This window comes from Leptodactylus fuscus, chromosome 6 (genome assembly GCF_031893055.1).
Source record: "Leptodactylus fuscus isolate aLepFus1 chromosome 6, aLepFus1.hap2, whole genome shotgun sequence".
NCBI lineage: Eukaryota > Metazoa > Chordata > Amphibia > Anura > Leptodactylidae > Leptodactylus > Leptodactylus fuscus.
Window position 1 is genome coordinate 49,091,508 of NC_134270.1, and position 17,396 is coordinate 49,108,903.

The following is a 17,396-nucleotide window of genomic DNA, read 5'->3' on the forward strand; positions in this document are numbered from 1 at the left end:
CTGGAGGCGGGCAATAAACCATGGGGTAGCTGGAGGAGGACTTTAAACTGCAGGGGTAGCTGGAGGAGGACTTTAAACCATGGGGGTAGCTAGAGGAGATATTAAACCACAGAGGTAGCTAAAGGGAGACATTAAACCATGGGGGTAGCTAGAGGAGATATTAAACCACAGAGGTAGCTAAAGGGAGACATTAAACCATGGGGGTAGCTAGGGGGGACATTAAACTGCGGGGGTAGCTAGAGGAGAACATTAAACCATGGGGGTAGCTAGGGGAGATATTAAACCGCTGGTGTAGCTAGAGGAGGACATTAAACCGCGGAGGTAGCTAGTGGGGGACATTAAACCACAGGGGTAGCTGGGGGGGGGGGGGAGGACATTAAACCGTAGGGGTAGCTGGAAGAGGACATTAATGTCCCCCCTCAGGTTAATGCTCCTGCTCCCCCCAAGTTTAATATACCCACTATCTGCCCCCAAATTTTAATGTTTCCCTCAATCTGCCCCCTCAGTTTAATGTCCTTCATCACATCGCACTTACAGCTCTCAGGGCTGGAGCACACAGGTGTCAGAGTGGGGAAGCAGGAGCTGTTTGCGGATAGCGCTATCTTCACCACTGTATTCAACTCTTCCATTCATTTTAGAAACATTGACACTTTTGCATATACAGCCTTAGGCCTGCATGTACTACATGTCCATTGCTGTAATATCCAATGCCTTGAGGCTTCCAGAACTGCTGATCTTTAAGGTGTCGGACCCACGCAGATCAGGTGGCGGTCCTTTAGTTATTTCCTGTTCGGTTATCAGTATGAAAATTCGATTTGGAACATGTGGAAGGAAAAAGTAAAAAAAACAAAAACGAAAACCTGTCCAAATCCATGTGCTAAAAGTAGATAAACCATATCACTTGAATAGTGATGGATTAATGGACAGTCAGATACACCCTCTCCCTCCCAGACCATGAGGAGGATGGAGGAAGAGGAATGGGGGGTGGAAAGAGGCATTTTATTTTGTGGACCAATCACCCCCATCATAATCTAAGGTTCTGTGAAGCACATGAACAACGTGCAGTTGCCATCACTGTGTTGTCTGTTCTTCATGGAACCTAAAATATTGAAAAATATAGACATTTTGGGAAATTTCCTAAGTCTTAATAAGGTCCCAACTTTCACAATGCACCTCAGAATTATCAAGAGGATCCCTAGCCGCTTAATGGGGTTGTCCAGGGAGTTTTATTTTATGTACATGTGATGTGACCCGGGGTCATATTCAGTCTCAGTCTGGAACCCCCAAATTAAGCATTAAAAAAAAAAATAAAAAATGCACAAGTAAACATTAGTCACATGACTGCATCACAAATAGCTCTGCACTCACAACGGTACCAAGATTTTGGAAAAAGGGCATGGACTGCACATGCCAATATTATACGTATCTATAATATCTATATTTGTTAGCAAATGTATGAAAATGAACACAATGTTCCCAGTATACATTTTGAACGAGGTGAATAAGCCCACCTAGCCACTTCACGGCAGCTTTTATATAGCGGGTCAATGTATCTATTTCACAGACATATAAAAAAATTCTAAAAAAAAGTTGTTTTTTCGTCAGCGTTAAAAACTGACACAGCCAGAAAAAAACTGATTAAAAAATAAGTGACATGCTGATGGAAAACAGACATTAAAAACTGACAATTCCATACATTTAAAGGCCAAGGCTCCACATAGATAAACGTAACAAAAAAAACTGCAGAAATGCACCACTGCATTTTCAGTTTTCCTCTGCAGACTTATACCTATACGGAAAGAGTGAGCAGTAGTGAATAGCAACAAGATTACGTCCCTCCTTGTATTACTCTGCAGATCTTTGGCGATGCATGGGCTTCTTGACAAGCTCATATAACAGGCTGATGTAATGTCCTGACTGCCAGTGACACATTAATCACGACTCCCCTATTTGGCCGTCAGCTCATGGCAACCCAGCTCATATACCTTTTAAAAAGAACTCACATCTTTCGAGATGTGCAGTATTATATGCCGCAAGAAAGCAGACAGTGAGCCGAATTCAGCAGTGTCAACTTTCCTGGTATGTGCCCTGATGATGGGGGAGGGGAAGATCAATGCTGTTAGTTTCAGCACCGGTGTCTCTCCTCTGTCAGAAGAGCGGGCCTTATAGCACCGTGTCAGCACTGGTAATAATTCTGTACTTCAAATTCAGGACTATGGAATCAGTAAGTCTAACTACCAACTCCTTCAGAAATGGTTGACAGCCAATAGAAACGGCAAACCTCCGCTAATTTACAAAAAGGCTACTTATGGAATCGTTATGAGTAGAGATGAGCGAGTAGTATTCAATCGAATACCTCCCCTGCATAGTTATTAGTGTAAAAAAGCGCCAGGGAAGGTGGGAGGGGCATCGAATTTTTACTGCGTTTACCGCGTGGTATTCGACCGATTACACCAATAACTATGCAGGGGAGGTATTTGATTAAATACTACTCGCTCATCTCTAGTCTGAGTAAATATGTAACAAGTTATACAATAACTATACAACACAAGTAATTTTATTTTGAAGCCAGAATCAGTAACTTTTTTCCTACTCGGACTCCACAGTCCTGTTCTAAATGAAACTAAGTGAGGACACATCATTCTTTCCCACAATGGTAGACCAGTGGAAAGGGGCATGAGTGGGTTGCCTAGCCTTTTGCCGGTATAGTTTTTTTCCTAAAATTAGAAAGCCTAATACTAACCTAACGCTAAGGCCCCACATAGCAAAATACAGAAAGGGAAAAAAAAAAAAAAGCAGAAACGCATCTCTTTTGTCATTGCATTTTCACAGAGATTTCTTCTGCAGACTTTCTGCCGCTACCATACCTATACAGAAAACAGCAGAGGTTCTGCAGGTATAATGGATATGCTGCAATTTTCAGAAACATTTTTCTGAAAACAGTTTTCCCGCTGCAGATTTCTGAAATGTGTGGATGGGATTAGCCAGAATCACATTCACTTTACAGGAGGGTCTTCAGCCTAAGGGTTTGTTCACATCTGCTTTTGTATTTCATCCGGTTAGAGTCCGCATAGAGACCCCTCGAACGGAATACAATCGCAATTGCAAGCGCTGTGCTGTAAAAGCACACGGACCCCATAGTGCGGGCAGTGCGTGGCAAGCACACAGACCCCATTATAGTCTATGGGGTCCATGTGCTTTTACTGCATAGCGCTTGCAATTGTGTCTGTATTCCGTTCGGGGGGTCTCCATGTGGCCTCTAACCGGACGGAATACAAAGGCAGATGTGAACAGGGCATCACACTAACCCATAACCACCTATACTGCCAGACAGAAAGCTAAATCTCCCCCACCTTATGCCAAACACAAAAAATTCTTCTTAAATTTCCACTATTCACACCTCTCACCCACATAAAACACCAGACGCCAACAGAATCAGGTTTACATTTTATTTATTTTTTGTCTTTTTGTTTTATTATTTAAAACCATACACATCAATAAGTGGACTCCAAGAGCCTCATTCCCAAAACCTGATGTACCCATTACTGCACAGTAATTGCTAACGCTGCCAAGTTTTGACAATGAGACTCTCAACTGAAAAAGGGCACCCTCTGCCCCCCCCCCCTGCACGCTGAAGTACAGATCAGGGCGCAGGCATGGCTGTCACAAAGAAGGTGGGGGGAGGGGCACCATGATATTGGCCTTAAAACCTGTTTAAACTAATAGGGTCCTTATTTAACCCTGATGAGTACAGAGCCCATTGCCACCCAAGGACCATTACAAGCTTCTTCACATGGAAGGTGGAAATGCCAGTCAGGTTTATAGATCCGGTCCAGAATGGAGCTTTTTAATCCCCCCTGCTCATCTATTCAACCCAACTGAAGCCATTTGTTAATAAATACGTGCGCTTAAAAAGCCTTGATCCCGCACAGAGGAAGGGAGGGGGTGGGGCAGTTTGGGATGTTATGTGAACTATCAGACAATACATAGAAGGTAGCAGGACGACAGCTTTGGTCTCACTGATCCCTGCTATTCCATGAACAAATACAACTCAGCTGAGCTTGTGGAATACATGCCATTTGACCCCCAGAAAGAAAGGCCTCAAGTAAACAGTGTTGGGGTCTATGTGGTTTTGCCATACACTATTCCCCCAGGCGGTGGAGAAGAGATTCATCGATTCTCCCATAAGCTGAAAGGTGTACGCTCCCCTTCAGTAGCACATGGAACGGAGCACCTCAAATTAATATGGATGCTATGAAGGGAAAAAAATAAATAAAAATCGTCATTTGGGTTCAATCTGATTTTTTCTCTTTTAATAAAATTATGATGTCAGAGATCAACAAATGATACTAGGTGGAAAAAAAACTAAAGCAAATTCCACTGAAAAAAGAAAAGAAAAAAATTGTAAGGCCACCAAAATGATGAAATGACTTGTGGTGGGTTAAATTAAGGAAATAAGGCCTAAAAATGTATTTATAATTTGTTACAAACTCAGCTAACTCAGCTGGGGAAATTGATGGGGAACCATGTGTAGGGAACGTTTATTATCCTAAGGGAATAATAATGGCTGTCTCATTATAGAAGGAAGGAATAGCGCGGTGAGGTATCGCAGAGCCAGGTGGCAGCACGATCAATATGTAAGTTACGTGTGCACGCAGTGCTCCCTCCTAGAGGTGCAGGGACAGCAGCAGAACCAGTAGACACAGGACCTTGCATAGGTCTTTCCACATCAGGAGCTCAGCTTGGATATTTTTTTTGTAATAGTAGTGGAGGGGGTCCAAATGTAAATGGGGTGAACTCTTGGATAAATGAGTGACGAGAAGAAGGTTGGGGGAGCGGGGTAAAGACAAATGGGTCAGATGGATGGCGGGTATCGCACTCAAAAGCTGCGTAGTTCTATTTCAGGCAGCGTTCAAAGTAGGTGGATCCTATGTAACCCCCTCGCATGGACCGCTGCACGTTCTGTTCAAACAGGCGTCTGTTGTTCTGAAGAACTTCGGCCGCTTCTTTATTTAACGGATCTTCAGGATTTGGCTCCTGAAAGGGGGAAAATTTACAATCAATGAAGGGAAGGAAAATGGTGACATCTAGAGGTAGCAAAAGACATTACATGGTCCACATAAAAATTCAGAATAAAAATAGTCAAATAATCATATCTCAAAGTTTGTAATTTTTTTTTTTATATAAATAAAAAGAAAAGCAATTAATACATGTATTCCTTACTTACCAAGAAAAGATACTGCAGGCCATATATTATAGAGTTTATTGTGAGCACAGGCTTCCAATCCTCCCTGTGTAAAGAGGGAAACAAATAAAGTTGTTGTCTGGACCAGTAAGGTCATAAATAAGACACGCGCCCCACAGCTCCAACTGTAACCCCAAACTACTTCAATGGAGAGGACGCAACCACCTTCCCACTGAACTGTATCAGGACTGCAGTGGTCAGAAACCGGCAAACACACCCAATTCTCCTGGCAGGACAGTCCTGGAGCCTAGGTGTGGGCATTTATAGCATATTCACCACAAACGCTACAGATGGGAGTAGCCTGAGGCAAGAGATATTACTAGTAAGGGAGCACTAATGTTTTATATTAATCACATACGTGGTTGACAACAGGGAGCAGTAGACTGCATTCTAATACACAGGAAATGGGACCTAACAATGTTTCTATTGAACAAATTCCCTGGACTGTAGACATAGCCAACTTCCTCACAGTGGTAGCAGAGCTTTCTGCTTCATCCTAAACCCAGATGTGAAGGTAACCCAGGAGGCCATACAAATAATCTTTATAGTAAAGGGAACTAGAATTTTCTAACAATATGCTTAATAGTAATCCTGGCTCCGTTCCATACCTTAGAATATTTAGGCAGACATTACCCTCTAGGTCTATATTTGGATGATATACCATTGTCTCACACTTCACTTTTGGCGGATCGTGAGGGTAGCCCTGTCCGACCTGAGAAAGAACAAATGCTAGAAGGTCAATATTAAACCTGTAAAGGTGAATGCAACAACAAAAACCATGAAAGAAGCCCTCCACCCCACATACTTTCCTGCAAACATGTTGTAATGTACAGCAATCCACTGATCTGGGATCTGCATGCTGACTGCACTCCCAGCTTTTAGCTTTGGTGGAGAAGTGTCGTCTTTAGTTATATTTTGCTGTTTTAAAAATGAAGGCTGTCCACCATAACATGACATACTCCCTAGATTCATCCTTAAAGGGAGTCTAACATTAAGAAACTCCATTTTAAAAGTAATCAGAGACCTAGCCTTTAGAAAGGTCCTCCTGATAATTTTGTCCCAAAACAGCTTTTTATCTGTATGCTAGAGCAGAGGGGGCGCTATTCCTGTGCTCCGAGCACAGCCGCGTCACCATCTGATGAACGCCTCTGTCTGTGAGCCTTCCCCTTCTTGTCTTGATAGATGCACTTGTAGCTTTTGATGAAACCTCACACAGTACTCTCTGAGATTTTGATCACACCGGACGTCAGAAGCTGCAAGTGCAGCTATGAAGACTTTACATTTGGTTACTTTAATACAGAGTTTCTTAATGATAGACTTAAAAAGGAACCTGTCAAGAGTTTATTCCACCCTAAACTGACCCCAACATCTACCGCATCAAGTAATGATGTTTGGTGTCACTCACTAAGCATTCTGTTGCTGAAAAGTTAAAAGCTTATGGCATATGCAAACTTACATTAACTAGTCACAGGGGCGGGGAGCAGCTTCATCTAGTCATGAGACATTATTCAGTATAGTACATTGACAATGTAGTGTCAAACATCAAACTAAGCAACAACCCAGCAAGCAGCAGCCCTGATCCCTGCTCCGACATTAATGATCTGGACAGGGAAAGAGCTGCTGCACACCAAAGATTAGGTGTTCAAATGGCAGGAAAGTATCAGGCATGTAAGGGGGCATTTACAAGATGTAACGCGGCGCTGATTCTGGCACGATAACTCATGTAAGAATCAGCGCTGCAAAACAGAATCCCATTGACTTCAGTGTGTTACACGTTCTAAATGGAACCCATTGAAGTCAATGGGATTCTGTTTTGCAGCGCTGATTCTTACGTGAGGTATCGTGCCAGAATCAGCGCCATGTTACATCGTGTGAATGCCCCCTAAGGAATATGAAGAGGCTTCCCCCGCTGCCGATTAGGTCCAGATGAATTGGCGTAATCAGCAAGTAGTCTCAAACTGTGGTCTTCGTAGCCGACTCAGCCGCAGAATGCACGGCAAGAGGTTTTTTTTTTTTTTTCCCCCACATCCTGCTTCGATCTCTGCCTCCGGAAGGAATCTGCCCCGGATTCAGGGATGAAATCCGCTGCAAATTTCTCCATGTGAACATACCTTTAATATGCATGAGAGGTGTTTTGTTTGTTTTTTTTAATTTCCTCTCAACGTGTAACAATGCTTTTACAGGCAATATTGTCATCTCTGCCTGCAAGAGCCTACATGTACTCATAGGTGTTAGCTTCTTGCAGACTCCAACAACAGAATATCTGTTGGATATTTATCTCGAAGATGGAGGAAATTTTCAAACATTTGTGAATACCCATTTCAATTTTGACACTTGTCTTGCACCATCCAAATTGGTTAGAATACAATATCAACTGCTAGAAAATATGGTTATAACTCTGGACTCCTAAGGTGGGCTACACAGCAAAAATTTACAAGGTGCATGCGACTCTTGAGCTACTAGTTGGGAGATCACTGCCAGAAAGGTCTTCAGCAGAATCCACTGACATAACTAGCACCTTGGATATGTCAAAGATTTATCCAAACTGTTCATATCTTACCTTAAAACTGAAGACAAATTTTCCACCTTTGTAAAAGCCCTTAAAGAAAAACAAAGAAACAATAATTAACAACAAATAGTATGTCACAAAAACTCAAGAAAGATGAGGCTAAACAAATCTGCTTCTTATAAACCTGAGCTTTATTCCACACACACCATGAGAATAATACAACAGCATTACAGGAGCAGCCAAGCATTGGGCTCACCTCTTAGCTGTTCCTGTTATCTGCTCAGGTGACACTAGGCTGAGATATCACCTAATGTGGCAAGACATCATGATTAGAGAGGAGCGAGTACTATTCGAAATGGCCGTTCGAATAGCATGCACCCATAGGAATGAATGGACGTAGCCGGCACGCAGGGTTTTATACTGATTGACATATTTGGAGTCAGGGAAAAATTTCTTCTCCTGACATGGGGCAATTGGCCAAAAATTTCAAGGGCAGGATACAGTCTGTGAAAAGTAGAAATGATTGATGGTCACAAAATACAGATGTGTGAATACAGCATAGTGGTATACAAAGTACTAGAGAGCACAGTACTGCATTAATAGAGGAGGAGGATGATGATGATGTAGAGGATGTGCTGTGTGTTTTCACTGAGGAATCTGCAATAATGTACAGTTATGTAACTTCTATCCAGGTACCCGCTTCATGATATAGGGTTGTTCAAATAGAAAGGGGGGGGGGGGGGGGGGTTCTCCAGGACTAACACATTGATTATCTATCTTTAGTTTAAGGTGAGGAGGTCCAAATCTCGGTCAATGCTGCAAATCAACACAGAGCTGCATGAGAACGTTATCTTATTGCTGTGACTTGCAGATAATAGTATGGAGACGAAAATCGCAACTGTTCTAATGCTGCAAAAACAAGACAGGAAAAAAACCCTAAATAAATACAATATACAAATTAGGACGGGGCTTTGCTGCCTACTGAAAAACACGCACACTTGTAATCCAAGGTTCAGCGTCTGGAGTCCAAGATAAGACCCAGTAAGCGCGCCGTGCGGCCACTTCTGATTAACACACTTAATCAAGTTTTCCTCGCCAGTTAACAGATTGCTGATCCAGAAAATTAAGAAGAAAAAAATCCTGCGTTTTCCAGAGAAGACACCGCTGCTCTTATCAGACGTGCAGGCTGCTCTGCGGCATAAAAACTACCTATAGATAGGTACTGCAAAATAGAGAGAGGTGGGGCTGGCCAAACCCAGACGCTACACAGAATATTTATCAGGACGGAAATAGTATTCATTAGGGCTCATTCACATCTGCACAGTCATAGTGGCAGAACTGATGAAAGTGCAAATCCGCCACGTGATGGTCTGACCGATACCAATATACAGAACCAGGTTTAGCTGTTTTCTGTCATTGGATCTGTTATCTGTTCTGGGGAAAACACTGCAGCATGCGTCCTGCAGACATTTCTTCCCAAGGCAGACATAAGCACACCCTTTGTGTAATATAAAACTAAACAAAAAAATAAAAATTGATGACTGCCTCGATGAAAACCTATGGATCCGACAATGGATCTATTATATATACAGTGAAACCTCTCCAAAAGACCATTTCTTTGAGAAGACATCATCAGTTTACAGATTTTCCACTCTAGCCAACTTCTTTGAGACCATCTTTTAATGCAATTTTGGGTTTTCATCGTAAATTATATATATATATATATATATATTTATTTATTACACACACACACAAACATACACACACACACAATCTGTGCTACACAAGAACTGTTTCTGTAAGGCGCCACTCTCTTCCATGGGTTGTATCTAGTACTGCTATTTATTGTATCTAGTACCCCATTTCCATCAACCATTTAAGATATCAATTAACCCCTTAAGGACAATTGTAGTTTTCCTCTTGGAAATTTTAGTACGGCACGGTGGAAAGAGACCTTGTTTTCAGCAGGAAGAGTGGTTCTTTATGGCGTTGACCTTTTCTTACATTAGCATTTAATCTATATTACAGTTTCTCAAGTTATTAAAATAAAAAAAATTTAAACACGAGTAAACAAAAAATTTCTCAAGAAACAAAGACAGTAAGTCCCGGCGTTCCAACCCGACCATTCACACCCCCATTCGGAAGTAGAAACAAATCACTGGCCTCACAAGTCACCAACTGTTTGTGCATATGACAACGGAGACTGGTGATTGGCTACAGCGGTCACATGATGGAAAAAAAAGGATGCTACCACTACCAGTCAGATTGGGAAAATAAATGGCAGGGGCTGGAGTGGTTGCACTGAAACAACAGGATATTCAAAATGGTAAGTATTGGCTTTTTCCCCCATTACGGTAATTTAAAACGGTTTCTAGATTTTACCTTTTTTTTTTTTTTTTTATCTTCTAAAGGGACCCTATCTTTCAAACACATTTTTTTCTGAGTAACACGTCAGAAAAGCCTTAAGAAAGGCTATTCTTCTCCTACTTGTCGTGAGCAGGCGCAGTAAGAACTCCATAGAACTACTGGAGCGTACTGCACATGCTTGCGTAAGCGGCCACAAAAAAATGGCCACCCACATGTGAAGTTGGCTCTGCCCAAGGCCCGCTGGCAGAGCCGACTTGCGCATGCAATGAATTCTGACTCCCCACACGCCGGAAGAAGCCGTTGCTGACGAAGATGGAGGTGGCGCTGGAGAGAGTTCTCTCGCAGCATTGGGGACGCCCCCAGTGCTGCGAGAGAACTCATTTGTATACCGACAAAAAACGGATTTCAAGCGAACAGCGGCGCGGAGAAGACAACGAAGGGTAGGAGAGGAATAGCCTTTCTTAAGGTTATTCTGTAGTGTTAGGGCTAGTTCCCATGAGCACAGAGGGGGCGGATTATGGCGCGGAATCCACGTTATAATCCGCCCCCTCACAATGGTGGTCTAGCGGAAAAAAGAAGCGAGCTGCCCTTTCTTCAGGCGGATGCCACGGTGTCCGCCTCGCGGCAGCACCCTGCGGACTAGTCCCATTAGTCCACCCTGCGGACTAGTCCAGTCCAGAGTGGAAAGCCGCAAAAGGATGCCGCAACGGAGTATGCACAGCTGGATTTGCGTGTGAACTAATCCTTACTGAGAAAAAAAGGCGTTTGAATGATAGGATCCCTTTAAAATGGAAAAATTGCATCAGTGCAGGGCCACACCGCATAATAAAGTCATACGTATATAACACCACTACTAAACAGAAAAACAACAAGTAATCAGTACTCAATGGTCAAAGAACAAGCAAAACCAAGGTTTGCTTCAATATAAAAGAAGAAAAAATGTGAAAAAAAGAAAGTGGGGCAGATTCATTAAGACTGGTGTATTATACAGCGAACTTAGTAAAGGCCCCAACTGGCACAGGGGACAAGAGATTTATGCTGAGGCTCCAGCCAGACATCCCAGCGCCAGAATGGAAATCAACAGCAGTTAGGAACTGGAATAGATTCCCATTATAGCTAACGCCCGAAAACTGTCATGAATTATAATAAACGTCAGGCTGAGGAGTCCCCAGCCCAGGCCACTCTGCCCACATTCACACAATGTGGCAATCGTAGTGTGAAACTGGCCTTGTGACACACAGTGGCAACATGGCATCTTGCACTAAATATTTGCCGCAATATCATCTGTGACACATATCTCTAACCAAGCACATCCATGAATAAAGTCATAGTTAGCGGTGCCATACGATAGGAATCTTTTGGATTTCGATTTTGAACTCTAAAGCACTGAAACATCCATATACCACTACATGTAATAGTGTTTATAGAAAAAGACATGATGCTGTTAGGGGAGAGCCAAGTATGGTGAAACCTGCCCAGAAAACACTCACCTCATCGGGGCAGATGACTAGCTTGAAATTTAGGAGGTCGTCATGGTCTGAGAATTCTATTTCACACGTCTTCGGCAAATTCAGTTCATTAATATCTGAAACACAAATGGAAAGTTTGTGAGTATAACGAGAACCAAGGCTGTGGAGTCTGGGCTAGTTTGGTGCAAAATTGGTGACAGCTTTTTTTGTGAACTGGAGATTTGGTGCCTCTGTCTGACCACAACCGTCAGCCATTTATGAAGGAGCTTGAGCTTGGGCCTACCTCCTCCATAGCCTGATGAGAGCTTTGTGTTATAGTGATGGATAGACTCTGACAATGGAATTACATTACAGTCATAGTCAGCAAATGCAAAATCTAGAAAATTTTCTTGCACTCTGCTTTTACTCAGAGATGTTATGTGAATAACAAACAACTGACAGATTATAGTTATAACTTAAAGGGTCTTCCTACAGATATATCAGCAGCATCCTATTTTGGAAAAGCTACCGTATTTGAAGAGTCCAAAACATTTGGCTGATGCTAGGTTCACACTAGCGTTCGGGTTTCTGTTCTTCGGGTCCATTGGGGTCCCGAAAAAACAAACAACTCGCTTAAAAAGTAGTTACCCCGCATACCCCATAGACTATAATGGGGGTCTATCAAGTGTCTGCCCAAAAGACACCGAGAGAAAAGTCCTGCTTGCAATATATAGCAGTAGTGCTTGGTATTTTGCACCTCACCATCTTTCACTTGAATGGGACTGAGCAGCAAGCAGGCCATATGACCGATGAATGTGTAACCTGGCCTGTTAAATGGGTTGTCAAGTTTCAATGAATATATGTTATGTTATTGTTTGTATAATGACAATTTTCCAATATATTTTCTATATCAACTTCTTATGCTTTTCTAGATCTCTGATTTCTGTCATACATTTCTGTCATAGTCTATTTCCAGTGGAGAAAAAAAAAGGAAAAAAAAGGCAAAACCAGCCCATGGTCATGTGCTGGACTCCCAGGTGCACAGTATCTGCAGGCAGCAGAGACACCTCTTGTTAGCACAGCGACACATGCTAGGAAGAAAAGTGGTCACACAGTGATCCTGTGACTTATTGAAGGTGGTAAAAGCAGAATTACAAAAGAGAGAGTAGAAAATTATCACAACTACTGTATATACAATAAATCCCAAAAAACTCCTTTAATACACTCTGTGACCTTCCTACACTCCAATGAAAAAGAAGCAGTAAAAAGAAAGATGATAACCATAGTAAAAACACAATCATTATTGCCCAGGGCGAAGGGCCAACGGCAACACCTCAGCTGCTTGTGACCACCTAGCACAGGCCGCAGCATGTAAACGTCTCCAAAATGAAAGTATCTAACCAAGGGGTTAACTCCTTCAGTCCCAAGACATCCTCAACCTTCACTGGATTTCTATGCTTTTTTTCTTAGGGTAAGTTCACACGGGGTATTTTGGTCAGGATTTTTAGGCCGTATCCGCCTCAAAATCCTGACCAAAAAGACAACTCCCATTGAAATTAATGGGAGTCGGTCAGTTCTTTTTTTCCGGGAGCCGGAAGAAACGGCTCCCAGAAAAAAGAAGCTAGATGCTGATTCTTCAAGCCTAGTCGCCTCGCGACATCTGCCTGAAGACACTCCCGACTAGGCCCATTCATTAGACCTAATCCGGGCCTAACCCATTTTTGATCCGAAACCTGAGACAGCCTCCACCTCAGGTTCCGGACCAAAAAACCCCGTGTGAACTTACCCTTAATCTGTTCCACTAACTACTGAGACTCAAACAGAAGGGGGGCATAGTGCCTGTAGTTTTAGGGGATTCTTAAAGTGAAGGTACACCTGAGTATTTATTTAAAAAAAACAAACAAAAAAAAAAACACTTTGGTACCACAACCATGCACAGGTTGTGTGCAACTTAGCACTGATCACCACAATGGAGATGAGCTGCAATACCGGTCAATACACAGACAGATGTGGCACGGTTTCTGGAAGAGCACAGACATGGGAAAACCACTTGAGGCTGAGGCTCAAGAACTTTTTGAGAACTTATTTGTTGCAGATTTTGTTGTGGTTTTTTTTGTGCCAAAGCCAAGAATGGCTACAAATGGAATTGGAAATATATAATAATAAGACCCCATGTTGCAGAAGCGCTACTTTTTACAGCATCAGCAAAGAGTTGCTTGAGGTACAGGCCCCATGTTGCAGATTTTGTCGCTTTATTATTTTAGCCCAAACCAAGAATAGCTACAAAAGGAATGGGATATACATACAGGAAGTTCTTATACTTCCTTACGCTGCTCAATCCACTCCTGGCTTTGGCTCAAAAAACAAACAAAATCCGCAACAACAACAAAAAAAGCTGCATTTGCGCCACGTGGGGCTTTAGCCTAAGGTTTAGGCTTCCACGTTACTGAAACACAGATTTTGCTGAGTTTTTTTGAGCCAAAGTCAAGAATGGCCACAAAAGGAACAGGAAATATATAGGAAGTACTTCTAGTTCTCCCGTCTGCCTCATCCACTCAAAGCATAGGTTTTTGAAAGAAAAAAAAAAAAAAAGCAGCAAAATTTGCAACAACAAAACATCTGCGTTTCTGCAACATGGGGCATCAGCATAAAAGCTGCTTTAACACAGAAGGAAGCATTTTAATTTGTAGTTAAGGAATCGCAAGTGGTTTCCCCCATAGATTCTATAGGAAAAGGAGAAAAGCTGCAAAAAAACGACCAGTTTGAAGATTTATTAATTTTTGTGTGTGGGGGTGGGGGTGGGGGGGGTGGGGGGTTGTAGTAGAAAAAAAAAAAAAAACCTAACAGCCACTTTCATAGGATCAGACAGCAGGTAAGTCTCGCTGGTGAAACACTCCCAGCCCCTTTATCTGAATGATACAACAGTGTAAAATACGCCCCAGACAGGCTTAGAATGAAATGCTGTGAGTCTACAGTGAAGGCTGCTGTGTCTGTGTGTGTACACGGTTCACACTGAGGAATGTAAGGGGCCAGCAGCATGGGGCTACTCTAGGTGACCAAATCAACAGATCAATTGTGAACAGCCCAAAAAACCTTGCTAATTCATGACGGGATCTATCCACCCTATATACATCAGCTGTCTGACATGCCGATCATTTTTGGCATCATCTGCGGACACGTATTAGGACTACAGCAATATTAGGACAAGAGGATCAGTCAGGTTGATGTTCTCCACAGATATAACGCCAACAAGAGGGGGCACTAGGGTAACATATTTAAAGAGGTCTTTTCACCACCTCCAACAAGTATTGCTCCACTGATTCTGCTGTGGTGGGAAATCTCTCTCTAGTCCCCACTGTTCCTGACATTTGTTAGTTCCGGCACCCAACGCTAACTAGGATTTATACTGTCATGTAGGAGGACCCTGTCTGCTCCAGTCCAGGACCACCCCCCTGACAGTCAAGAACCCAATTACCATATTGGATGCAAAAAATAACAGAACTTGTTGCAAAGGAACGACAGGAGCTAGAGAAAGAAAAAAGAACCCACACCAGAATCAAGGAAGCATCCACTAGTATAGGATGTAAAGAGTTGCCTCTGAAAGGTCCCCTTTAAGGGCCCGTGCACACGATGTAACGTGGCGCTGATTCTGACACGTAAACTCGTGTCAGCGCTTCAAAACAGAATCCCATTGACTTCAATGGGTTCCGTCTTACGCGTGCTACACATTGAAATCAACGGGAGGCTTTTTAACCCATTGATTTCAATGTGTTACGCGCGTAAGACAGAACCCATTGAAGTCAATGGGATTCTGTTTTGAAGCGCTGACTCTGACACGAGTTTACGTGTAAGAATCAGCGCCGCTTTACATCGTGTGCACGGGCCCCAACGTGTCCGGAAATTGATGACCCCTCATTATATCTATCCAACATGGTTGGAAAAAATAAAAGTATTGTTTTCTGTTATCAGCCACTGTTGGGGTCTCCATGAGCTTCTGCTGAAGGAAAAAAAAGTATAAAAAATAAAGAGAAAATTATTATACTGTATTTACCCATGCACCTATATGACACATCAATCTAACATGGGATCAATGGCCGCCTCCGTGGATAGACAGTCATTCACCCATATCATTCTCCATCTTTGTGACTATACCCTTAAACAAATGGGGTCCCACCTTCCAAGGAGCAGACATTACCTTGAGGTTGTTCTACCCTTTCAGGAATCAGTAAAGCTGAAGCCAAATGCTGCAGTTAGTCCTTCAGAGCAGACACTCGCCCTCACTGTGAATCTCTGCCCTACAAGGCCCCCTCTATTTCCGACCACCACAGTACCACATGTGGGGGATGGGAAGAGACTCTGACAACTCCTCTGAGCAAACACAGCACTTCAGGATGTAGAACAGCACTGAAAGACGTATTTACACGTCAGTCTACGTTTCTTTATCCAGCACTTTTTTGTCGCTTAAAGGATTGGTCGTAGGCACCGCAGCCTCGATGGAGCCCCCAGAATTACAACTTGTTACCCCTTGAGTTATGTCCGTCACATATACATACGGTATATATTTAGTCAGAGAGTCGGTTTCATCTGAGTTGATGAGGCTTTTTCAATGCTCCAGAATAATGAGGGTTTACAATAAGAATCTCAGGTAGCTGGGGAACTACAAGTCCCAGCACAGGGACAGGCTCAGGCTTGTGGTACTGAGTTAATTGAGGGCTGGGGATCTGATCATGAGGAACACCTCCACCCCCCATTCCTCCAGTCACAGTATCATGTGGCACTAGCGCTCCCCACAGACTGAGTGCCTGGCTACAGCGCCCCCGGGTGGCGGTCCAGGATGGTTGCAGCGCCAGGCCCTGCTCACCTTTCTGTATGCGGAGCTGTGCGGCGGACGCCTTCTTGCTGCTCCCCTTGGTGCCGCCGGCAGATTCCTCCTCCTTCTTCTGCTGCTTTAAGGAGAAGAGTTTGATCATGGTGGTGGATTCCCCTGCGGGCCTTTCTCTTTCTCTCACCCGGTACCTCCGGCTCTCCCTGTGTCCCGCACCGGGGGAAGCTCCCGGCCTCCCTCCGTCTCTTCCTCCCTTTGCCTCACGTACAGGCCAGGCCGCAGCCGCTGTGTCAGCTACGTCCGAGAGCGCTAGTCAGGAGGCCGGAACGCAGCAAACACTAGGCCGGCTCTACCCTGAGCCCGGCAGCGGAAACACAGTGCTCTGCGGGCGCTTCACTCTGTCTGCTCCTACTGCGCAGTTTCGGAAACCCTCGTCCCGGCACTCGGCTAGTTCCGGAAACAGAAGACCTGGCTTCGGGAACCCGCCCGAATGAATTCGCAAATCTTCGTCCCGCACTCGGCAAATTCCGAAAACGTTCGGAAACCGCCGAGGAATCAGTCCCGTCAAAAAGCTCTGGAGGCGCGGAAATGACGAAGCGTGTGCGCATGTGATTGGGTGTCTGTAGTCGGTGCGTAGTTGTCAAGTGCCAAGAACTGTCATCCAGAGACAGCCTTCACACATGAATATACTCCCAACCTGCAGGGGGCGCATAACCTAATGGCAAACCTTGATACAGTTCCATATGCGATTTATTGGAGGGGAATCAAATGGGCAAAACATGTCTGTACAGCCGCCATAGTTCTGAAGCTCATAGCATCATGATTATGGCGCTGTCAGTTGTAGTCACATCAGTTGTGGCTGGGCCAGGAGATATGACAGCCACACAAACTGTATTTTCACAGCCTGAATATGGGGGTGCAGTGACCCTTAAGCCTCTATTCACACTACCAATGTTCTCTGGCCAGTGTTTCCTGTGATGGCTGAAGCACAGTTCTGTTCTC

At 43.7% G+C, this 17,396-nt stretch overlaps 1 protein-coding gene across 1 annotated transcript; it reads right to left on the minus strand.

Annotated features, from left to right (window-relative positions):
• Window positions 1-3,435: 3,435 nt before the first annotated feature.
• On the minus strand, window positions 3,436-16,958 carry UBE2M (ubiquitin conjugating enzyme E2 M). The gene is made up of 6 exons (XM_075279909.1): window positions 16,431-16,958; window positions 11,612-11,706; window positions 7,806-7,844; window positions 5,854-5,957; window positions 5,228-5,291; window positions 3,436-5,037 (listed from the first exon to the last, which is right to left on the minus strand). The coding sequence occupies exons 1-6, from the start codon at window positions 16,537-16,539 to the stop codon at window positions 4,897-4,899; spliced, it is 552 nt and encodes a 183-aa protein (XP_075136010.1). The 5' UTR covers window positions 16,540-16,958; the 3' UTR covers window positions 3,436-4,896.
• Window positions 16,959-17,396: the final 438 nt, after the last annotated feature.

Excerpts from the sequence above, each read along its gene's own strand:
- UBE2M (XM_075279909.1), bottom strand. The coding sequence starts at position 16,539 with ATGATCAAACTCTTCTCCTTAAAGCAGCAGAAGAAGGAGGAGGAATCT. Across the intron at positions 5,292-5,853 it reads GTCTGCCTAAATATTCTAAG|GGAGGATTGGAAGCCTGTGC; the intron begins GTATGGAACGGA and ends CTCTTTACACAG. Across the intron at positions 5,038-5,227 it reads GCCTGCAGTATCTTTTCTTG|GAGCCAAATCCTGAAGATCC; the intron begins GTAAGTAAGGAA and ends TCCCCCTTTCAG.